The following is a 24,871-nucleotide window of genomic DNA, read 5'->3' as shown; positions in this document are numbered from 1 at the left end:
CACTTGGCCCTGGCCAAGAATTCATTTTTGTGGGTCAAGTGTTTCAAACTGTCATCTTTGACAGGAACCATCTCATACAGTAACTACATGGATGGACCTTGACTTGGAGTGCTTTTTTTTTTTTGCTTTTTTTTTTTCTCCCTCCTCTCTTCATATGCATGCTAAAAAGACCTGGGCTATTGTTGGTACAGAAAGACGGAAGGGTAGAAAGCTGGGAGAGATGAGGGAATGCGGATGAAAAGGGCGGCAAAGTAGAGATCAATACTGGATTAATAGATTCAACTCGACCACATGCAAAGTTATGTGAGGAGTGAAAATATCAAGGGCTCTAGCCTCGCACCGAAACGCTCCAATGACAAAATAAGTACTACAAAATTTAGCTATGCCAAGGTCTTTTACTTAACTGATTCATTAAAGAAAAGCAAACCCCCCCCCCAAAAAAAAAAAAAAAAAATTCTGGCTCAATGTAGGTGATGAGGTAGAGATGAAGTGAACATAAAGTATGTGTGTACATGTGTGTTTGCAGGGAACAGCAGGGCTTCAATGGCATTGGACCTGAGCAGACAATCTATTTACAGTGTGCTCAGGGGAGCTTATAAACAAATGTTGAGTAATTTCAGCCAGGAGTAATTACCCTTGCCGTTGACAAGGAGAGTGTGTTAGCACTCCCCTTCACCCTCGGCCCTGTCCAGAAGGCTTCGGGTTTGTGCGCAAAAACACAAACATACAAACACACACACACACACACACACTCACACACACACATATGCATGGACGTGCAGAGATGCACATCCCACACAGGAGAGAACTTCTACGTTTTATGTGTGGCACTTGTCCAGCAGTCAATACCACAAACACCCCTTCGGCCTGACGCTTTCACCCTCATGAGCTGATGAAATATTCCTGCCCGCTTAGAGAAAAGTTTCTGTTTTTGAATTTTGTTTTTTTCTTGCACACTGGAACCGGAATTTTTAAAGTCAAGTTACTTATGAAGTTAATGTTAATAAGCTACATCTGACATAGCTTATTATAGCAATATATATAGTTTGCCATTTTTGGAAAAAAATAAAAAAAAAAAATAAGCAGGAAAGCAGCAGAATCAAGTCTATTTAAATTATGAATCTAAATGACTTAGTTTAGGAAGGACAATTAGTGTTAACTTCATGCATTTGATGCATTTCTTTCTTTTTCAATCTTAAATGATGGAGATTCACGTAACAAGAATTGGAAATAATTGGAAAACCGTGTTGTCTTTGAGAAAAGTAACAACAAAACAACATAAAGACAGAAAGGTTTCTGTAAGCCACCAGCAGCTCACCCACCTTCATTAGGATGCTGGGAGCATGGTCATCAGGCCAACAGATCATGTTATCGAATAAAAAAGAAAAACAAGCAATCAAAGTCACATTCATTGCTCCATTGTTTTACATTTTAATCATTTGCAAGACTTAATTACAGGATTGAAATGTAACTAACGAACAAGCAAATTAATTTTCACCTTAACCTCTGAAAGGCAAGCAGGCCAGATACAGGCTTTATCCCATCTGATCGATTATGATCTCTCGGCTCAAACCGAATAGATTCCCATGCAAATTCCGCCGGCTCAATCCGCATTCCTGCGGAATCAATGAAACAGCTTTTCCAGACCTTCCGGAGACAATTGTATGATTAAGAGATGAGATGATAACAACTGGAGGAATAACACAGGATCAGAATAGATTTTATTAGACCAAAACAAAGGAAAGCAGGAGACTTGCGAGCGTGTAACTAGTGTGCACAAAAAAGAAACTACAGCATCTCAAGAAAGAGCCAAGATTGTGAAAGAAAGGCAAGAGAAAAGCTACTTCTTGTATTCAGCTCTTCAAATTCCAAATAATGGAGCTTTAAAAGCCACAGCGGAGGCCTTTTTCTCCCTCATCCCTGTCTCTGTTCTCCCTGCCTTTGATTCCTAGCGAGCAGGGTAAAGATGTGAGAGAGGTGGCTGGGTCCCTTGACAACTGGGCGTCACATGTATTCTGCTGTTGAAACTATTAAACAGCAAAGGGAGGTGCTGAGTGTGACATGCAAAAGCTCTGTGATGCAGAGATTGGACAAAGATTGAATTTCTCTGCCGTGAAAAAGGTAAAAAAAGGCCGTTATTTCATTGTCACGAATAATGCAGGTGTGAAGAAGTAAAGTCTCTCAAAAGCAACATTATTAAAGCAATATTTTGACATTTTGGGCAATACACTTATTCGCGTTCATGCCCAGACTTAGATGATACCAGATTGATATTTGCTAGATAAATATGAAGCTATAGCCAGGAGGCAATTGGCTAAGCATAAAAACTTCAAAAACATCTCCATAACTTGTCATTTTTACGCTTTGGTTTTAGATTGAATTAAACAAACAAGACATATCGTCTTAATTAATGAGTTTTACAGATGCTGGTAGGCAGATTTATTTTTGCCTTTTGGCAAAGCCAAGCGAGCTGTTTCCCCCAGTCCCAGTCCTTATGCTAAGCTAAGCCAATCTTCTACAGGCTTTAGCTAGATATTCATTGGACAGATGTGAACGTGGTATGAAGCTTCTCTTTTAACTCTCAGTAAAAGAGCAAATATGTGTATAACTATATAACTATTTCTCTAATGAAAGAAACCACAAAATTGATTTACATGCTCGTGCTCATTAATGAATTGTTTTAGCTTATATTTCTAGATGTCGGTGCTTCCTTCAGTGCACAACTAAGGTGAAGCTTTCAAAACAGTTACTTTTGTTATGCATATAACGTATGACAATACTGAAACTTGGACACATAAAAAAGCAAACTAAGGACTAAATGGAGTGCTTTGCTCAAGCATGTTTCTAGTTTCTGCAAGTTCATGCTCATGTTATTATGAACTGATACCAGAGGATGTCTGCGAGACGGTAAATCAAGCTTCGAACCTATGTGTTTTAGAAGATTGTTGCCAGTAATGTAAAATACAGAATATCTGTGGTCTTCCTGGGCTAAATCAGGTTAAATTCCATAGCCACGAGTTTACAAATACTAAGGCGAAATTCCGACAGTGCAAACCAACTACAAGAGAGATTTTTTTAACTAGCCACCAAAAAAATGTCCAACCAAATGTGTGTTTTAGCTTCTCCTTTTAGCCCTGCTTTTGCTCCCCACTAACTCCCGAGTAAAATATGTGAACCAGAAGAGTATAGTTGGAAAAGCAAAACAATGAGCTGAAAAACACTAAAACGGTCCATTATGCCAAGAGAAACTGCATAGTCCGTTAATAATTCTGGACTATGCAGACCCTTTCGAGGATGCACAGGGACTGTAGCATGACAAGGTTTGGGGTTTGACAGCTTTTTATCAAATATGAATCGAGCAGTGACGCCGCTTATCAAACCTGAATCCTTTCCAGACAAGGAAGTCAATAATGGATGATTCTGCAAAACCCTGGATAGTGACAGCATTTTTTACATCCAGTTTTTACTAGTAAGTAAACGTTTTTACTATTCCTGCTCTCTGCAGTATCAGCGCATGGCATCTACTGAATGCTTAAGGTTAGGGAAAGACTGTGGTTATGGAAAATTAATTATAGTTATGGTATAGTTAGGGTTTGGTAAATATAACACTTGGTTAAAGTTCGAGAAAGACTGTGGTAATAAATCCCAGGATACTGGGCTGTTTGCTCAACTTTCAACATTTGTAAGAAGCTAAAATTTAAACATCACTCAAAGATTCAACTGAAATATGTGGTCCGCTTTTATTAGCTTGCTTATTAATGTTTGCACTTACAAATACAATCTGAAAATGAGAACAGCAGTATAAGATATTAAATGTTGATTGACTATGTATCACTTCAAACACAGCGTTCACTCCACCAATTGCTGAGTGGTGTTCTCTGTGGGTTTGTGACTAAAAGTGACACCATTCACCTTACACATAGGCATTTGAACCATTGTTAATATGAAAATAGTGATTATAGCAATTACAAGTACATTTTGCTGATGATACTTTTGTAGTTGTTTTCACAGGTATATGGAATTCTTTTGTGAATTTGATCTGTATGGTGTCTCAACGCCAGCAATATAATGGAGAAGCTAAATACCTTTATTTGATTTCCAATGACTAAAAGCTGACAACAGTTCATTAAAACCCCCAAAGTAAGAAGACTGAGGGCTGTGTTCTTAAAAATAGTTACAGCACTGATTTAAACACGTTAAAATGTTTATACTAGTTGGGTCAAACATGTTGGGTTTACGTTCAAACTAAAGTTAAGAAAACCTTTGCTCATGGTAAAAAAAACTCTCATCAGTTGTATCAGCTGGGAATGAAACCGAGGTCATTGGAGGGAAAGTCACATTTTCACATTTCACTGAACCATTTCAATGTCAAACTTCTCTGCTGTGTCCTCCACATCATATACGGAGGAAAATATATACTATATCCTCCACTTTCCACTTATAGAGACCATCATTTGCATTTTAACACACTGTACTCAATTCACCTATTCAATATCAGTGCATTTTGTGAGTTTGTATGTGTGTATGTGTGTGCATATGTATATATATATATATATATATATATATATATATATATATATATATATACACACACATATAGTGTACCTGTATATGATTCTGTTGAATTTAATGCACACTTCTCTGTCCTGTCTTTGAGCAACTTTTTTCCCCAGTTAATATAATATGCTGGGAGGGTGGTGGACTACGTTAAGCACCATTGTGTTGCCTTGGCCGAGGACTGCAGGAAGTTGTGCTTGGCAGGAGGCCCAGAAGCAAGGTGAGGACAAACACTCTCAACAAACACTCACTGGCATCCACAAATCTACAGACACATGTCTGCTACATAGCCCACATTGGTAATGTGTGTTTGGGTAGTGGGGATAAGTGTTGTGTGGACACATGTTAGCGTGTGTTTGGGTGTGTCTGCACATGTACGAGCAGGTCCACTTTTCATCTGTGCTGAGGTTTGGAAAGGCTTCACTTTTGCACAGGCTCCTTAATTCTCCCTTAATTCATTTGTGCTCCAGATTCACTCGGCTGCTGGGATAAACTGGGAATGATAATGAAGCGAAGGGGGAAAAAAGAGAGATCGAATGAGGCAGAAAGAGACAGAGAGAGAGAGAGAGAGAGAGAGTGAGGGACATGAAAACATCATAGCACATGGCTCCTTCTCCTATCTCCCCTTTGAATGTGTTCAGAATGGATTTAGGGCTTTTCACTGAGTCTCTTAAGCGAAGATGGATCTTATTAGAGCTGATTGCTAGTCATAGGCCGTTTCTGCCTCGGGAACCCACCTTAGCCTACTTAACCCTTCCGAGGATGCACAGGGACTGTGGCGTGACAAGGTTTGGGGTTTGATAGCTTTTTATCAAATATGAATCCAGCTGCGACTCCGCTTATCAAATCTGAATCCTTTCCAGACAAGGAAGTCAATAATGGATTATTCTGCAAAACCCTGGATTATACTAAGTGACAGCATTTTTTACATCCAGTGACAACATTTTTACTGTTCCTGCTCTCTGCAGTATCAGTGCATGGCATCTACTGAATGCTTAAGGTTAGGGAAAGACTGTGGTTATGGCAAATTAATTATAGCTCAGTTATAGTTAGGGTTTGGTAAATATAACACTTGGTTAAAGTTCGAGAAAGACTGTGGTAATAAATCCCAGGATACTGGGCTGTTTGCTCAGCTTTCAACATTTGTAAGAAACTGATTCAACTGAAATATGTAATCCGCTTTTAATGGCTTGCTTATTAATGTTTGCACTTACAAATACAATCTGAAAATGAGAACAGCAGCATAAGATAGGAAATGTTGGTAGAATAAGTATCAGACCAAACACAGCGTTCGCGCCACTAATTGCTGAGCGGTGTTACAGAGTGGTGCTTCTTTCTCCGGTAATCAGTCTTTAACTGAGTGCATCCACTGGCTCGCAGAGAGCACGGTTACAAGCCAACTTACATTTTGCCAAAGTTGGCCAAGCCACTTGGAGATAACACTAATTAGGCAGAGCTGATAAGAGCAGCAAACATTTGTCATCTCACCCGGTAAACATGACAGCCAACAGATACTTGAAATCAGACGAATTCCAATGTAATGTTTCTAATAGAAGTTTGTCTCATTAAAAACAACAATAATAAGAGTCACCAGCCTTGAAACCCAAAGGAACAGTTCACCATTTTTTCCTAAAAGCAAGAATTCAGGTGAGAAGACACCACTAGTTCCATCATGTAACTACCCATAAAAATACAACTTGTCATTTTTACATGTCAGTTTGAGTTTGGATCCAACAAATGAAACGTATTTCCCAAAATGTCGAACTATTCCTTTAAGAAATCTAGGTATTATTTAAACTTGGAACGAGACCTAAAGTGGAACCAGCTTGTAACCCTGCAAAATCTAGTTTGCCATTTTGGAAAAAAAAAAAAAAAAAGTAGGAGGATTCAGTCTATTTCCTTAAATCTTTGTCTCTTTTTGGGCTGAATGTCCTGTGCACTGGCAAAGCATCTTGAATTTTCTGCCTTAGCTTAACTGAGCTGTATGCATATCTCGGTTAAATAAGTATTCAGAATGGGTTCAATTTCTTCTCTGCAACTAATTGATCTTGCCTGAAACAATGGCACCGATAGAGTAGTCCCAGCAGGACAGAGGCCTCCCCTCCAGGAAAGCAAACGCAAATGCTGCCACTAATTGAAATTATTTCGATTAATATGGAGCCTAATCGAGGCTAACTATGCAGCATCACAGTGGGTCATGCAGTCAGAGCGTATTCCTGTTCTCCCAGTCTCCTTTTTGTTTTGACCCGGCACCTCTGTGTTTTGACAATCTCGCCTTCCTCAATACACAAAGCAACAATTCATCCTGCAGGAGAAGAACGAGCAGACACGGGGAAAAAAAAAAAGGAGCTTGGAGCGGGGCCGATCGATAAACAGAGTCGGAGCTGTGATTTATTTACCGCTGTGTGTTATGTAGAGGCGAGAGGAGGGAGAAGAAAAGCCTTCTGATATGGCCACAGGCAGCCAACATAATGGGGCCCTCTCAATCTTCAGTGAGTGGCTTGTTGGATTGTCAGGCAGGTTTCCGCCGGTGTTCAAAAGCGCTATCCGATCAAACCCCTGAGACGCAAGCGACCAGACAGATGATTACTCACTGTAAACGATCCAGGAGGGGAAAAAAGAGAAATAACCACAGCGGATATTGATGACTCAATAGACTCAGTGACAGACGATTCCATTTGTGTCTAGATAAAGTGTCGACTGTCTTGGATCAAACATAATATAGGCCTCTTATTGAGCATAAAAACCATGTTTAATGTCATTAAACCCGGATCGAGCTCCTCCCCCTCCTCTTCCTCCTCCTCTGCCTCTTCCCTTCCGTCTTTCCTGGAAGCGTAGACACATCTCTGGCAGCCCTCTACAGTACAAGCATGTGAGAACGAGGCAGAAAGACAGTGGGGGATGGGGATGTAGGTTGTGTTGTTGGCGGTTGTGGTGTGTGTGTGTGTGTGTGTGTGTGTGTGTGTGTGTGTTCGTGTGTGTGTCGGGGGGGGGGCATGGGTGAAGAAGCGGAGATGGGAGAAGAAAAAAGAAACCTCGGAGGCAATCATTTCTGGCAGAGCGGTGGCAGTCAGTTTGAGTGTGTGTTTTTCCTTTTTTTCCTTTTTTTTTGTGTGATTTCAGACTGTTTGGACGTGGCCGACGCTCAGCTAGGGCCAATAACAGTTTACAGACTGCTGATGTCATCACATTCTGACAAACTTCTCAATCTGGAGTGACCTTCTTGTAGCTCAAACACTCTCACCTCTCTCTCTGCATCTACTCCACTCCCCCTCATCTCTGAGCAGAAGTTGCCAGTAGCAGGGGGATGTTTGGGTTTATTACAGGGATTTGACTACGAGATATGCGCAATTTACATAATAGCCTGCTTTTATACAGTAATGAGGAATATGGGCTGTAATATAGCCGGTGAAATACTGTGGAAATAAAAGCAAACTTAAGGAAGAGGGGTGTTTTGTGTCTGAGAGTCGGAAATCAAGTCTAAGTGGACGAAAATTCTCAAAGTGACACAAATTGGGTCCTACTTTTAAGCATCGGTTCAAAGTGACAAAGTACATTTACTGTAGTACAGTTATGAGGTACTTGTGCATTACTTGAGTATTTCTATCTTATGCTACTCTGTACTTCTACTCCACTACGGTTTAGAGGGAAACATTGGATTTCTTACCCCACTACATTTATTGGACTAACATAAATACTAGCGACTTTGCAACTTAAAAGCTCTGCACACTTACGCTGCTGTTTTCAATTACTATAGCTGGTTAGACCTCATGTTAATTACTATTTTTGAATATATGTATATTTATTTTAAAAGCCAGATGAGTGTCTTGCCAATGGTCTCTGTCAGCCTACTATGCAGACGACCTATTGGTAAATATCATTATGAGATTTAAGCTATGTATTAGCATTTTTTGTTTATTTAACCATCACATCATTGATCCCCCACCAGGGGTACTTGGACCCCAGGGTGTACTTCTGCAGTTGGCAGAGGGTACATGGAAAGCGCAAATAATTATTATTAATTTGAAAAAATAGAAATTGATATGTCCATACTTGGAGTCAGCTGTACCTCATCCCCAGGCGTTGAGAGCGAATGAAAACTAGTTATCAACGACTAGAGAAAGTGAAACAGTGTAAAACAGAGATCCCACTGTATTGCTGTTAAGAAGATCTGTCATTATGCCAGCTTTGCTTGTTTACAGTGAACCAAACAAAGCCGGCATACCGCTGCCCCAGTGTGTGATTTCTGATAACACGCCGGCACTCCGGAATCAGAGACGTGCCATGGGTCCGTGTCTGTGCCGCCATGCCGACTGGCCCTTTTACACAGACGTCGATTCAGCTCTGCGACCCCCTCCGCTGCTGGCTCAAAGGCAGAACATCGAAGCGCCGCCACTACGTGTTCGCACCTTTTATACCGAACGGCGAGCCGGAATAAAGGCGCAACATTCCCACCTTGAACAGGCTGTATGAAAAGGGCTAATGTGTTAGTAGTATGAATGCAAAGTTGACCGAACACCCGAAACGTTAACAGTTCAACTGTATGAAAACATTTTTGTACCACTATCCACTTTAATATAATTATTGGTGCTAAATAATGTCCCATTTCAAATCAACTGAAATGAACGCAATTGCAAAATGAGAGGTGTGTTCATCTGGCATTAGACAAAAAAGGTTTGGAACCACTAATTTATATAACTTACACATTAAACATACACTTAAAAAAGCGTGGCTATTTTCTGCATTTCAAATTTTACCACCACTCAAACAACTGTCAGAGAAAATAGGAGTGTTTTTAGTCCTAGTTTAAGTTTCAGTGCAGTTCCTGCGGGTGATTCCGAGATGTTTTAGAAATACAGAATTATGCTTTTGCAAATAGTTCTGATGTCTAAAAATGCAAATCAGCATCACCAACCTGTGGAGGAACCCAGGGCTGACACTCAACTCATCAGTCAGGGCCTGTCCTCACCACCCCCTACCCCCTCTTAGTTTTTCAGCAGCTCACCCCTTTCCATCCCACTCCCATTACCATCTTCCCCCATTGCCGGAGGCCTTCGCCCTGGGGCCCACCTGACTGACAGCTGTTGATTTGGATCTCTCCATCACACGCCAGATAAAAGAGGGATTCAGGACTCATTCATGCTTCTCCCTCTGCTCCATTCCTCCCTGCAATCCCCGCTGCAAACGCAATTCCCAGGCACTGGACTTCAACAGCGCCTCCTAATGAAGTCATTCCCAGCACACATGATTGGGTGAGATTGCAACCACCACACCACCACCGCCATCGCCGCCGCCGCCGCCGCCGCTGCTGCTGCTGCCACGATCCCCACTCTCCCCGCACACACCTCAGGTCTCCCATCCCCCATCTCCACTGAGTGTACTCATGTGGAAACAGCAAGTGGTTGTGTGCATTTTCTGTGTGCATCCACTCCCTCCCTGTGTGTGGGTGTGTGCGTGTGTTTGTACATTTGTGACATGTGATGTGTGTGTGTGTGTGTGTGTGTGTGTGTGTGTGTGTGTAGGTGTGTGTTCTTAACTAAGCTAACACAGCCTGACTGGCTACTAATTGGATGTCTCCATCGGCAGTTATACACGATGTGGCATTATGGCCAAGAGAAAATCACATAGGAAACTACACTTCCAACACGATACACTGTGGAGAAAATAGAACAAGTGCAGCAGCAAGGGATTTTCCTTGCTGTAAAGGAAAATATCACATGATGATCAGATGATGGTGTTAGTACAGTATATGCTGTGATCAAATCAATCAGAGAGGCAGAAATCCAGTTATTTCAACCTGTCTATCACTGTCTGGAAAAATGAAAGGCTTTGATGAGTAATGATCTGAAAAAAGGTAGACAGCTAATGAATCTCTCATAATGTCACCGACAAAAAAAAAAAAAAAAAAAAACACAAACCCCCCACCCACTTAAAAAAACCTGCCATTGGTGAGGTCTCTTACACAGCCTAATGCACATCACAGTCCCTGGTAGTTCACTCAGCGACACCTCCTCAGTAGGAATCCTCCAGAGACAACCTCGCTGGCTGTCAGTCGGTCGGTCTGCCACTCACCGCTAACGCGACAGCCCGTCCCTGAGTGCCTGTGAACACACCACAACCGCCGCCAATCTGACAACACAAAAAAAGCAAGAGAGTGTTTCTGAAGGTACCCTCCTGTGACGCCCGAAAAGGCTTGTTTTAAGTTTTTCTGCCAAGGGAGGTGGGCACTGGCATGAGGATGACTCACGTCTGACTCGCTGTTAGCGAGGGGGCTGTGCGATCAAATGGATCTGATTTTTGGCGCCTTTGAATTTCAATGATGGCTCAGGAGCCTCGTAAGAGTAGTGCCGGACTGATAACAGCCAGCTGTTAAACCTAAAGAACATCTCTGATCTCAAATACTGACTGATACGTTGTAGATAAGACAGACAGGCCTAAATGGATGACTGTGGTATTGTGTGGCACTATTTTTCTGAGGGATGGGCAGACATTTGCAGTTTAATCGGAAAATCACATTATTCATTATTTTCTACAAACTCAAGGCTTATTCCTGTTGTGAATTAGAGTCTTTGGTAAGTGTCAATTAATGAGCTTCTGACATAGAATTTGCATGACAATAATGGCAAAGCATTATCAATATGCCAACATCATGCATTATTAAAGATGAACACCATTAACATAATAATATATTAGCATAATCAAGACCACCATTTGCATGGGAGATGTTCTTGTAAACCATATAGGATCTCCATACATCGGCAAAAGGTGAAGCCAATTCAATTTTTGCGACATCTTCATCTTCAGCCAGTTCAGAGCTCTGAGTTCCAGTCACATCGAACACCATTGTTTGAATTAAATGGATCCAGTGCTGAATGCAGAGTGGTTTGAATTCTATCTGTCTCCTTAAACAGTATATAAAGTAGGTAAAAGTAGCTCCACCTCAACCCACCACATCATTAAAATACAACTTACATTATACATCAATAATAGAGATCAATTAATAGAATATATAATAATATACCAATGGCAGAGACCTGCATAATGAGTACGTTTAACGTTTTACTTTTTCAAAAGAGGAAATAACACATTCTCCATCTTAAACATAAAAAGTAGAATTTGTATGAAATAAAACGAACCATTGCTCGGAACACTTAGGGGTTTTGTTGATGCAGGCTTACTTGGTCTTAACCAGTGTGACGAGTAGCTAATGGCGGCTAATGTTAGCTAATGTTAGCAGACTTCAGCTAGATATTATTGAGTCAGTTCACTGATTTTATGACCCTTATCAACTTGTGCTACTGTTACACTGGGTTTTAAAATTCATTTCAATTTAGTTCACTTTTATTTATATAGCGCCAAATCATAACATACATTATCTCAAGGCACATGAAACATTATCCCATAATTGTCCCTGAAGACCACAGTGGTCATACAGTAAAAGTTACAGTTTTATGCAAAAGTTCTGTAAGTTTATGAAATAAAAAGTAACTGTGTATTAACATTTGAAGAAAGGCTTGTTTCTTAATGTCTGTTTTTAATTCTTTTCATTTCAAAAATCAACAAAATTTTTAATTTTACTAACCCAAACTTTTGCATAAGATTGTATATAGGCTCGCTTTAAACCTGGAATCACTGATTTTTATGGCCACACAACACTGATATATTCACCTTCAAGCTGATGTGGCACAATGTTATATACACATCCAGTAGATGCTGAGCAACATTAGCATTCATTTGGAACTGTGTTTGTGTCCACCTGATAAATGTCAGCACAATTTCCACTTTCCTTCTTGTTCTGTTTTGGTCTCATCCAACTCCTTAGGGAAATATCTGTCACTTTAGCGGCTCAATGCTCCACTATGTTCACCAGCTAGTTGCAGAGTTGACGGTAATTCTCATTGGATTTGTCACTATGAATGACTCTTTTCACATACAGTCAGTTTATTCATTGGTAATATAAAAACACTGGTAGATGCAGCTTACAGTACAATTTGCTAATTTCCTTTTCTCAAGTATCCTTTTGAATGTTGGTATTTTACCTGTAACAGAGTATTTTCTCTTTGGTGTATTGTCTACTTTTAATTTAGAATTGGAGAACCACTGCTGAACTACCTATAATTTTGTGTTCTATGATATCTATGGTTGCAGCTTAGGTGTTATGAATATCAGTTATGGACTATTCTACTACACTGTGGGGCTCTATATCCCATATTGTTGTCCTGCATGGACAGATGTCAACAACATGTGACAGAAAATAGACATCATGATTAATTTCAATTGTATGCTAGAGTACAAAGTATCACATTGGGATTTTTTATCATTAATTCAGAAAGGTATGGGTTTTCAAGTTATATTCAAAGTGAAGCAATGTGCCCCTGATAAAACAAAGCAAAGGCACTTAGCATGTGTTCTCCTAGTTAAGATTCCCCCTCAGCAGTAATACAATGTTTCTGAGTGTCTGTTGGAAAACAAGTGGAAGGTCAAGAACACGAACAATAGATGTTGATTCCAATTATGTGTAAAGCATTGAACAAGATGCGCTAATGATGGCGTTGTCGGAAGAAAAAAAGGTGTTTATGTGCTACTCTCCCAAAGCCTGTGGAACAGTTTATTAAGCAAAGGCTTTATTTCCATAAAGGCTGATAAGACTTCAAATGATTCACTGATACACAGTCCTGGCATCAGCACAGCAAAGCAGCGTGTGTATTTATCTCTCCCAACGCTGGGAGACAATCAAGACAAAGATGATAGCACATTTTGAAATGCAGCACAGAGACATAATGAGATTGCAGCTACTTCAGGAACAAACCCAGACAAAATGTTTTTTTTCATAAATAGCTCCTTGTTTTATTCACTCGCACCGAAAAAGGGCCATCGTTTTCAATTAATGAAGCAGGGAATTGAGTCTGAGGTCCTGCGGGATATGGATTAACCATGATGACTTGAGGGCCCAAACTCACACTGAGCCTGCGCTGCGGTCTGCATGGAGGAATTTCTCATTCAAGGCCTCGACTAGGCCCCCCACCATTACCTCCAACCCATCCATCCATTCCTCATCCTGAGGTGAGTTGCTTCAGTGCAGACTGCTATTAGTGGTGGGGGGAGATAAAACTGTAAGTGTTGCTCCCAATTAGTGCATCAGTGACCGCTCTGTGCCTCCTCCATAGCCAGGCCTGTTAGGAGGAAGGAAGGGAGGAGGGGCTTGCACTGGGTGAAAGATTGGAGGAAGGATGACAGGAAAGGAGAGCATGGCATGAAGACGACGGCTTTGGAAAGGAATAAAAGAAGGAAGCGGGTTACAGAGGTAGCTAGGTAAAGAGAGGACAAGAGATGAAACAAAAAGGGTGAGAGAGAGGAGAATGAGTGCTGGTATGGGTGGGTGGTTGGGTGGGGGGGGGCTAAAAAATAGCTTAAGCATTCATTTTGAGTGGCGAGACAGGTCCTATTAACATTTAACAGCGTTTGCGCAACTTGGTGTGGAGGTTAGGATGCAAATGAGGAGGAATTAAAACTGGCCAGAGGTTTGTCATTGATGGATTGCAGTCTGGCGGTACTCACCACTTCCTAGTGTCCATCACAGACGATTACTGTATAATTAAACCTTATTTCTGGACTCTCTGGTGCATAATTACTTGTGTGGGAATGTAACCATCATCTAAAAGCTCCAGCAAAATGCTTTAGCATTTAGTCTGGCAGGCTGCAGTCATTTCACAGTCCAGTGACAGATAGAGCCATCTGATGATCAGCAAAAGAACAGTCACTTTTAATAAGAGGTGGGGAAAAAATATTAGGCGACAGTGTGCTGATTATAGGAAAATTAAGCTTTCAAGTGGTAAAGTCCTTTGTGTTATTTGCATAATTTATTCCGGCTTTACCCCCCCTGTTCAACCACCTCTGGTTTTTTCGCGAGCTGTGGGCAATTTCCTTTCATATTTGAATAGATTGCACATTTAAGACTACTTAAGGAAAATGATCACTTAGCATATTTTAATTGTCGTGCAAAGAGTGAGCAGAGGTGTGAGGCAAAGCTTACGGAATGAGGACCCTTTAAAGTGAAGAGGACACAGTCGTGTTGTGGCAGATAACCTCGAGGTTCACACACATCCAGTGACTCATACAAACCCCATCACACGCACTCAGTTCTGTATATTGCAGGAAAGCATGTAAACATTTAAATTATGAATAAAGGCATTCCATGACAGTTTGCCTACCGCACCCCAATTTGGATAAAAACTCGCACGTCAGTTTGTCGATAATACTTCCTGTATCACTCCCCCTGCTGAGTCAAACCTAGACCAACTACAGCTTTCGAATACAGGCTATTTACAGACCAGCTTGCCACTACAGTATTTATTAAGCTTAGAGCAAGGAAAGGAGATTAAAATGATTAAATCTCTTCTAGGCTCAAAATCTGTGAGAAGAAACCACATGTAATGGTTTTATATTTGACAAACAAAAAAAAAGCAAAAAAAAAAGAAGCTTGTGTCATAAATTATTACTGATGATGGCTATAGCATGTTTCAGAGTGGAAAAATAACGAAAACAGCAGCCCCCCCAATGCACTCTAACCTGTTGTGAAGCATTGAGTTTTCACAGATAATTATAGAGGCTATACAGCAGCTTCCCACACCTCACCACCAGATATATAATGATACCTTGGAAATGTAGTGGGCAAATGCACATCATTTTCATTACGAGTACTCGCATAATCCAAATTCTTTGTGATGGAGAAAGATAATTAATGCTTTAATGTTTTGGTCTTGCCACTCTTACCACAGCAAGAGAAATGGATTGTTACATTTTAATGAGAGAAGCGACAGCACTGGCTTCCTGCGCAACACGGATGATTTTATAATTGCACACAAGGGTGACAAACTCAAGGCTCATTAGGGCGATTTTTCAGATGGGCTATTTTTTTTGGCAGGACATTTTTTTCCCCCCCATTCTACTGATAAATAAATTTGGTTATTAATCTTTTCTTATTCATCCATCAGAGCCTAATGTGACCAGTGACATTACAAAAAAAAAAAAGAGATGTACAAGATATAATCTCCCAAGAAAATGTCTTTAATGAATCGTTTGTTGCTGCTTGTACCTCAGATTACATGAAAATACATTTAAGTCGACTGCAAGTATGGCAACATATTCACACATATAAACAAGTGGTGCATTTGTATTGTATGTATAAGTATGTACAACAGAAACACGTTACACTCTGGTTTAAAGTTGTGCAAGTGTGTTATATATACTAACAATTTATAAAATTCAACACACTAAATAAAAAAAAGAAGAGTGTGCCCACGTATATACACATTCACACGCGCACAACCACAGTAGTTCACAAAAGATTAAAGCAAATGTATTGGATTATACATTTCCAGGTCACCTTTAGGTTGACCCCAACTGTTTCTCCCTCACAAATCGCTTGTGAGTGTGTTTTTGACGTCAGTGTTATCAGGTGTGTGTGTGTTTTGCCTATAGCTTGGATCTGACACACAGTGACAGACACACACACGCACACACGCACGCACACACACACACACACACACACACACACACACACACACACACACACTAGGCTATGCTGCAGCCTGCGGTTGCACCATCAGCTAAATTTTTTTAAGTACAGTCATCTGAGGTAGACTGCGCAAAACTTTATGGTGTTATTCTCTCCACTTCTTTTTTTTTTTTTTTTCTTTTTTTTAATTTTTCAATGCATTTTTCACAAATGTCTGACATTTGGAAATACGTAAATCAAATACCACGTGTTTTGTAGCCATGAGGTAGAAATGCTTTAAAGAAGAACTCTAGCGTCCATTTAAGGAAAGGTTTCCTAAAAAAAAAAAAAAAAAAAAGCTAGATTTATACACCGTGTAGAAAAAAATCAAGACACAAAAGAAGGACCGCAAAACACGTAACAAACAAGCAATAGCATCGACCAGTGTGTTTCAAGTCGTCTGTTTGTCGTCTGTGGAGAACGGGGTGAGAGAGAACGCCTGTGCTGTTGTTGTGTGCTCTGAAGTGCATTAGTAGGGTTTTCTGTCTAAAGGGACTCTCTCTCCAGAGGATTTGCTGACAGAAGGAATTCTGGTACAGATTGTTTTGAGGGTGGTTTTCTGACGGACCACTCTGCTTTCCCCTTGTGCTGCCGCCACACTGCCTGGCTGTCTTTCCTTTCCGTCAATTTTGCTGATGCTCAGCAGAACTTTTTCCCCCCACATCAGGTGCTGCACTGATGGTGCCTTTACCAGAGATAGCAACACAGAGTGGGCCTGCACATATTGTATGTAGCTCCTACTTCAACAGTGATATTGGGGGGAAAAAAAAAAAAAAAAAAAGCAGGATGTACATAGAAAAGTGTAAAATTGGTCATCAGATCAGATAAATGGAATCTCCTTCAGGATAAATACCAGATAAAACAAAACAAAGCAAGCGCTGTCAGTGGCATTGAAACATTTCAATGAAACAATTACACACAAAAATGCTTTAGTGCACATACAATAAACTATCTTAAGTACTCCCATTCCACAACAGCAGAGCTAACGGACAGCTTCTTACAGTGACAAGGAGGAGACAAAAATACATTCCGATGCAATACAATGGGCAACAGATAACCTTCAAGGATGAAGGACTTTAAGACTAGTGCCAAAATTCCCCACTCAGGTTACAAAGCTTTTCAGTAAACTGAAAATGCACTTAGATTATGTGCTTCATGACATCCGTGTAAATATAGTGAAAATACTGACAATACAGTTACAGACGGGTAAAAATTACTAACATGGGTTTGAATTGGATTAGTTAGTCTGGTGCGATCATTTTCAATAAAACATCTTTTGATTAAAATCAATTTTCTGATGCAGCCTGATTAAAATAATGTAATTTGCTGTTTTGCTAACTATGTATATGCCCCTTGGTTGGACAATAACATGGCCATGACAATAATAATACTAACTGCATTACAGAGATGTCGGTCAGTGAAAATTGTTATTATCAAGCGACCTCTTCACCTCTGGCAAGAACAGTAACAATTTACTCTTGATTTTCTATTTTCTACACTTGTAAAAATTACAGACTTGTGACATATGTACTGGATGAACGTATAATTAAAATTACAGAAGTGGTAACCCATTCTATAGCTAGTCCAATTCAAATACAGCTAATCAGCATGAGTAACAAGGCAACTCTGCAAAACCCATACTTCCATAACTAGGTCGTGATACCTATCAAATCCAACCTAAAAAACTAGGAGAATATCTGGATTTACCTCTGTTGATGCTAGTTTACTCGTATAAAACCAGATTTCCAGGCATTTCCAACAGATGAGCTTTTTACTGATTATTTTGTCCAATACAGCATTTCTGGCTGAAACCTACTGGAGTAAACTATACAAAATGACGCCAAGTCAAACATTTAATTTCAGACCCACGAAGAGAGATACAGTAAATTGTGTTTGATATTACTGTGATTTAAAAGAATAGCTTGACATTTTTGGAAATACTCCCGTTTACTTTCTTGCTGAGAGTTAAATGAGAAGGTCAGTACCACACTTACAGTATATACACATCCTTTCAGTATGAGGCTACAGCCAGCAGCCTGTAGCTTAGCAGTGCATTATCCCTCGTAAAACTGCAAACCGTCATTTTTACACGTCAGTATTGGTACAGATTAAAAAACAAAATATACCGTGATAATTTGAGAGCCTCAGAGGTGTCGGTAGGTGGATTTTGTTACCTTCTGAAAGAGCCAGGCTATTGTTTCCCTCTGTTTTTTTTTTTTTTTTAGGCTAGGTCAGTCTAACTGGCTGGATGGCCCTAGCTTCGTATTTAGTAGACGGACATGAAAGTGGTAGCAAACTTCTCGTCCAACTCTAGGCAAGAAAGCTAACAAGCATATTTCCCAAACTATTAGTTTAATTCATTTGGAGGTGTTTTTAGCATCAACTTCCTCCATGTCAGAGAATACCTCTTCCCATGCTAAACAGTATGACAAATAAGCTATTCAAGGTATTTGCGCAGAAGTTAGCTGACTGATGGAACCTCTATGCAGCTCAACCCTATAGCCTAGATCGCATAATATAGACAACGTTGATTATGGTTGTTTTAATAAATATACAACTCCCACCACCCCAAAACCTGCCCATCTCTTAAAACCTCCAAACAACAAAGCTGGGCAACACTTTTAAATTTTTTAAGAGCAATGGAAATAAGCTTTAGGACTGGTCAAGAAGAAACAGGTAAGTAAAGCACCTGCTGGGAGGAAAACAATGGATAGAAATAATGTTTTTACTCTCACTATTTGATTATGTCCCATCAATCCAGAACATATCTAGTACATTCATTGTCACCTCTTTGCTATTTATCCTAGCCAGCTGAGGTACACCTAACACTGCTTTGCTAGACATAAACTGCCAAACCTCCTTGGATTCCCCTCTCAGATCTTAGTGCTTTTCGTCAAGATATCTTGAGGTACTGTACAATTCACAAACGCTTTCCTGAGTTTTGTTTGTTACGTTTGTTTGTTTTGCAGACACAGGATCAGAAGAGATGAGTGTGAGTAAGAGCCCAGACTACTGCCGCTCTGATGGATTACTGCTCTTAGCAAGACAATAAAGAATGATTGACCACCAGCAATGGCGACTGTCAATCTCTGTTGTTCAGACTCACTGCTGAAGTTTTAAAGCTCTTAATAATCATCAGCTCATGCCATGAATGTAGATTGTGAGGCAAATAAAGAAAAAGAAAAAATCAGAAAGCACCACTTCAGGCACTTGGATAGCCAAACTAAATCTCAAGAACAAGAACATAACGATATATACACAGACACTGGGGCGTCTTTCTTCTGAAGCCAACTTGCTTGCAATGTGTAAACAATGCCTGGCTTTCTGGAGTGTCAAGCATTAAACTTAAAATTCTTGCTCATTAACTGCAAAACTGCCAGTTGTCTCATCAAACCAGGTGTCTTGGAGTGTCTCAACCCTGCTTGTGAGAACTCGGTTGGCTTGTGTTGGCCTTCTGCGTGCCTTTCCCTCCGGCGTAATGCTTCTGCCCTGAGGAAAGGAATTGTGGATGCCTCTTTTTCTCAAGGGCAGATTCTATCTTTTCACTGGTTGCAGCCGAACATTTTGTTCCACTCAGTGTACGTGTCAATCTCTTTCTGGGATATACTGGCTTGGAATTTACAAAACACACTCTCAAAGTCCTGGTAGGTGAGGGGCCTGATCTGTCCCCTGGGCATCATACCTGTCATGTCCATGCCCTGTGCAGACACGTGTAACAGACCTACGAGGGCCTCCTGGCAGAGTCTGGCCAGATCCAGTCCAGAGAAACCCTCTGTACGCTGGACCAGCAGCGCCAGCTCCTCCTCACTCAAGCAGTATTTGTGCTGAGATTGGGCCAGGAGCTGGCTCAGAATCTGGTGTCTGGCTGCACTATCCGGCAGGGGCACCAGGACCCTCCGAGCGAAGTACCTGCGCAGCCCTTCGTCCATGTCCTGGGGTCTGCTTGTGGAGCAAACCACCAACACTTGGTTGCCTCCGTCTTCGCTGGAGCCCATGAGCAGCGAGTCCAACTGGGCGAGCAGCTCCCCTTTCAGCCGGTTGATGGGACTCTCTTCACTGAGGTGGGCTGACAGCAGCATGTCAACCTCACTAATGAACAGTACTGAGGGCTGCCGGCAGCGTGCCACCAGGAGGGATGCTCGGATAATTTTTTCTCCATCAGCCAGCCACTTGGTGGCCAAAGTGGAACCACTGAGCTGGAGGAATGGTGCCCCCAGTTGGCTGGCCAGACAGCGACCCAGCAACGTCCTGCCACTGCCCCTGGGACCAAACAGCAACACGCAACGTGGGACTGGTCCCAAACTGCTGAACATGTCTGGGCGAAGAATGGGCCACAGGACCTCTTCCTTCAGGGTTGCTTTGGCCAGTTCTAGACCTGCAATGTCACTCCAATCCACTGGGGGGCCCTGCTGAACAATTTCAGAGGTAACCATGTCTAGGAGGTGAGGGTCACTGGTTTTTAGCTGTTCTTCAGCAGGCCGGGAGGAGGAAGTGGATGAGGAGGAGGTAGGCCCTGGTGCTGAATGGGAGAGGTGGAGACGGTGATCATCAGCACCTTGCTCACTGAGGGAGGGGGAAGTGAAGCTGGCAAGGGAGTCTGCTGAGCGGGAACCCCCCAGGGTGGAGGAGACATAGGCCGGTGGAGTCAGTGGCCCACCTGTTGCCTGGCTGCTGTACTTCCTCTGTTGTTGCTCTGACGGCATTGTGGACTGCTTCTGAGGGTTAAAAGGTAAAGATGACTTTTCAGCACTCCTGTCAAAGCCACCACCGCTGGTGCTGTTGGAGCCTCCATTTGCACTGCTGCTGTCTGCCACCCTGTACATGGGGCTCTCAGCTGAGCTCCGAGCCTGACCATAGCCAAAGTTACCATAAGAGGAGTCTATCTCTCCTTGGCCTGTCATGTAGAAGGCTTTCCTCTTCAGTGAGTTGGAGGAGCTACTGCTGAGAGGGGTCGGGGCGATTGGGGTCAGGTTGTGGCTCTGGTATGGGTATCCAGGTAAAGCAGAAGAGGGGGGAAGGGGTGTAGGTGCAGCGATGCCTGAGGGGAGGTATGAGGAGGGAGGGGGTGCTCCACCAGGGCTGTATCCTGGCCCGACTGAGCTCTGAGCTGGGTAGCCTGCTGGGGGGTAATTATAACTAGACAAATTGGGGGAGCCTCCGTTGTAAGCTGGGACTAAAGTCGGGTGGGAGGGCGGTGGAGGGGGTGGCTGCAGGAGCCCAGAGCTGTGCAGTGGAGAAGGAAGAGCTGGGGCGGGGGCAGACTGGGAGCTGTAACTACTGTGCAAGTAGGAACCGCTGTATGCCGGGCCGTATTCCTGAGAGGGCATGGAGGAGGAGTGGAGGGCGGTGGCAGTGTGGCTGCCACAGCTGCTGCTAGAGTAGCTGGGCTCGCTCAGGGTGCTGGAGGCCAGGCCTGGGGAGCTGCACATGCCAGACACCACCTCTGAAGCCGCTGCCACCCCTCCTTTTCTGACCGAAACCCCCTCTGGGATACAGCTCATGGGGTAGACACCATCCTGCCAGGGCTCCGATTCACCTTTCCGTCCATTCATCACTCCTGGGACTCCAGGCGCCTCAGAATATGAGCCTGGCATCTCCAGTATGCCAGAATACTTCTCGGCATACTTCTTGAGCAGGTTGGAGGCGGTGAGAGCTGAGATGTCATCATTAGCCCAGGCATACTGGTAGGTGGTGGAGCGCTGCAGGTGACCAGGTACCGCCCTGTAGGCCTCAGCCTTGTGGGCTGGCGAGCGCGTGGTGGATGAGATGTCAAAATGCTGTTCGGCCCACTGGCTGTGCTCGGGGGTCCACTGCATCTTTAAGCCTGAGAGAACAAAGGACACAGACAACTACATGTGAACACACTGACATTCTAAACTCATTTGAGAAATAATTAAAAAGACAACACCTTCAAATTGGCTGTGATGGAGGGTATCCAATTAAAAAGGTGATATTCATCTTGAGGCTTGTTTTTTGTGGTACGCTTTATTTTGATGTATTTATTTTTCTTCCTTATATTTGTCGTAAGAGGGTTTTGTGTCAAAGTGGACATGAGTTGTTAATTTCAACATATCATAAGGCACAGTGTGTGTCGGCAGGTATAGTGCGGTACAGAGGGATGGTGGGATGGCTGGTTACAGCAGCCTAATGCACCCTGGCCAGACCAATAAGACAGAGGCATTGAGGGTCATTCTATAATCCCTGGCTCATCTGAGGTGGCTGGAGATGGGTTTGAAAATGCACCTCGCCGAGTGCCACAAAGCAACAAACGCACATGCACGCACGCACACACACACACACACTCACTCACACTCACACAACCATACACATCCACCCCCCTCTGCTCATGGTGCTTTCATCGAAATACACACACACAAAAACACACAAACCCCTGCTCAGACACACAGGCGTTTAAAAAAAAAACTATCTCTGCCTGCACTCAAGCGTGCTGACGTGCACACGCACACACACAAGCTCACATCCACTGACCCAGACGGACAAACACAGGCACGCACACAGGAGCTGTAGCGAGCTATGAATTACAACACATTGTGTCTCAAGCTTAGTTCCTGTCTGCACAGCTCCACCTTGACCTCCTCTCTCCACTGTTCTCTTTACCTTTCTGTCTGCATCTCTTCTTCATGCCTCCCTGCTGCCTTGTCCTCCTTCTCATTCTCTCTTCTTTGCTTCTTTTTTGTCATCCATTTTCCACCTCCCCTCCTGCTAGATCCTTCTTTATGTCTCTTCACCCCCTTTTATTCTGACTCCATCTATTTCGATACATATCTCTTCTTTTCATTCCCTTTCTGCTCTCTCTTCACGGCCACCCCTCTTTTTATTTACTCCCTATGTGCTTGCTTCGCCTCCTCCCCTCCCTCCTTCCTTGCTCCATCTCATCTCAGACACACTCACCTGGCTCTCCCCTTTATTGCCTCAGGAGGCTGGAGAGCCACTGTTTCCTTTAATCCCAGCCAATGCCATCTGCAAACACTGACAGTCACACAGCGACTCCATCGTTGTCTCACTATCAAAGCCATGGCGCTATCAAAGGCTGGACGGGGCGTAATCACAGCAGCCGCACGGCAGATTGAACCCTGTTTGATTTGACTTAGTGCACACAAATAAAGGATAATATCGGTGTCATTTAGGCTGCTTCCTCTGACTTATTGACTGGCATTGGATGCATGTAGAGATCCCCAGTTGGGGGTCTTGTGAGCAATACCTGCTGCAGAATTGGTTTTTGTGTGTGTTTTTGTGCTTGTGTGAGTAGAGCAGGCAAGCACAATAAAATCCATTCATGGAGGAGCAAATCCTCCCATCCATTTATGCTACTGAAAACACAGACATACACAAAAAAGCACGCAGGCACAAACACATACGCGTTCACACTCTCTTGCTCTCTTTTGCAAGGCCCTGTGTTTGTTTGGTAACAACACAGGGAGGGAGGGGGGAATCCCCAGACTCCCATTTCCTCTCTGATTCTCCTCTCTAGCCATCTCTCGGCAGACGCCAGTGGCTAATTAGCAGAATGGCGATCTGCTAATTGTGTTAATTTACAACATTTTAGCCGAGGGGAGTCTAGCAGGAGCTGGCAAGCCTGTCACCCTCCCAGTGTACTGAGCAGGGAGCGCCTCAGACAAAGAGCTGAGCAGAGGGAAGTTTTGCATTAGCTGGGAGGCTCCTTTAAAACTGAGAATATATTAAGGGGAAGCAGTGCAATAAAAGGGCAGTATTTCAAGGAGAAAATTACAAGACGAGAAAACTGGACAAAGGAAGAGAAAATGAGGCTTTAGGCAAAATAGAGATTTCCCAACAATCCCTCTAAAAGACCATGATTTGTATATAATATTATATTGTTGCGAGCTTTTGAAAAAAATAAAATAAAAACAATGGTTATATATGCCTCTCCCAAGTTTAACAGACAATAAACATTAACTACATATTTACCGAACACTATGTTTCACATGAATGTGTCACATTATTTAGACTAATATACTGTAATCCTGAAAAGCCTTTGTATTCAGCAGAGACTGCTTGTGATTCTATACAGCAACATAACCATTGATTTCAATGTCAGTTAAAAAAAAAAAGTGTGATCCTTTAGTTCATAACAAACTTTCAAATGAGTAGTTTTCTAAGGGTCCAAAAAAGGAGGTAGTTTGTTATTTATAATAACTGGCAGGCACATTTAGTTGAGTCTCACATCGTTAATACCTTATGATCCCAACATGGTGTGAGCAAAAAATGATCAATCAATAAATAATATCAGTATTGAATTGTTGTCTTATGGAAGCACTGTAAATCAAACAATTTTATCGAGCTATAGGTTTGTTCTGCAGCCAGATGCAACATGTTGGTTTCGGTATTGCACATGAAATCTCTATTCTTTCTCCATTATCTCATCAGCATCACTAGATAATATATAAAAGACACTAAAGACACGTGGCAAAGGCTCTAAGCCAGATTCCGCTGTGTCTTCAGACATCAGTATATACCGTCCCCCTGTTAATCTACAGTCCACTCCCCCATCTGATTCAGGAGCTAGAGTCACTGCACAAGGTCCTTTCATAGCGTCTAGTCTTGAAGGTCTGCAACAAAACAGGCCTGCGATGAAACTGCATCATTGACGGGGGGGGTCAGTCTACAGTGTGTCTCTTGATTCTGCTGCAGAAGTATCCACCATCACATCCTATTTAAAGGGGCACTGAGTAATCTTCCTTTTGGTAACCTAATTATGCCCTCCGCTGGCGATCAAGG

At 42.3% G+C, this 24,871-nt stretch overlaps 1 protein-coding gene across 1 annotated transcript; it reads right to left on the bottom strand.

The window, feature by feature from the left end:
* Positions 1-16,382: 16,382 nt before the first annotated feature.
* Positions 16,383-21,936, bottom strand: LOC120797906 (fidgetin-like). Its single transcript, XM_040141678.1, has one exon. The coding sequence runs from the start codon at positions 21,928-21,930 to the stop codon at positions 19,657-19,659; it is 2,274 nt and encodes a 757-aa protein (XP_039997612.1). The 5' UTR covers positions 21,931-21,936; the 3' UTR covers positions 16,383-19,656.
* Positions 21,937-24,871: the final 2,935 nt, after the last annotated feature.

This window comes from Xiphias gladius, chromosome 13, assembly GCF_016859285.1.
Source record: "Xiphias gladius isolate SHS-SW01 ecotype Sanya breed wild chromosome 13, ASM1685928v1, whole genome shotgun sequence".
NCBI lineage: Eukaryota > Metazoa > Chordata > Actinopteri > Istiophoriformes > Xiphiidae > Xiphias > Xiphias gladius.
The sequence above is the reverse complement of the archived record's forward strand: the minus strand, read 5'-3'. Positions and strand labels throughout refer to the sequence as shown.

Excerpts from the sequence above, each read along its gene's own strand:
- LOC120797906 (XM_040141678.1), bottom strand. The coding sequence starts at position 21,930 with ATGCAGTGGACCCCCGAGCACAGCCAGTGGGCCGAACAGCATTTTGAC.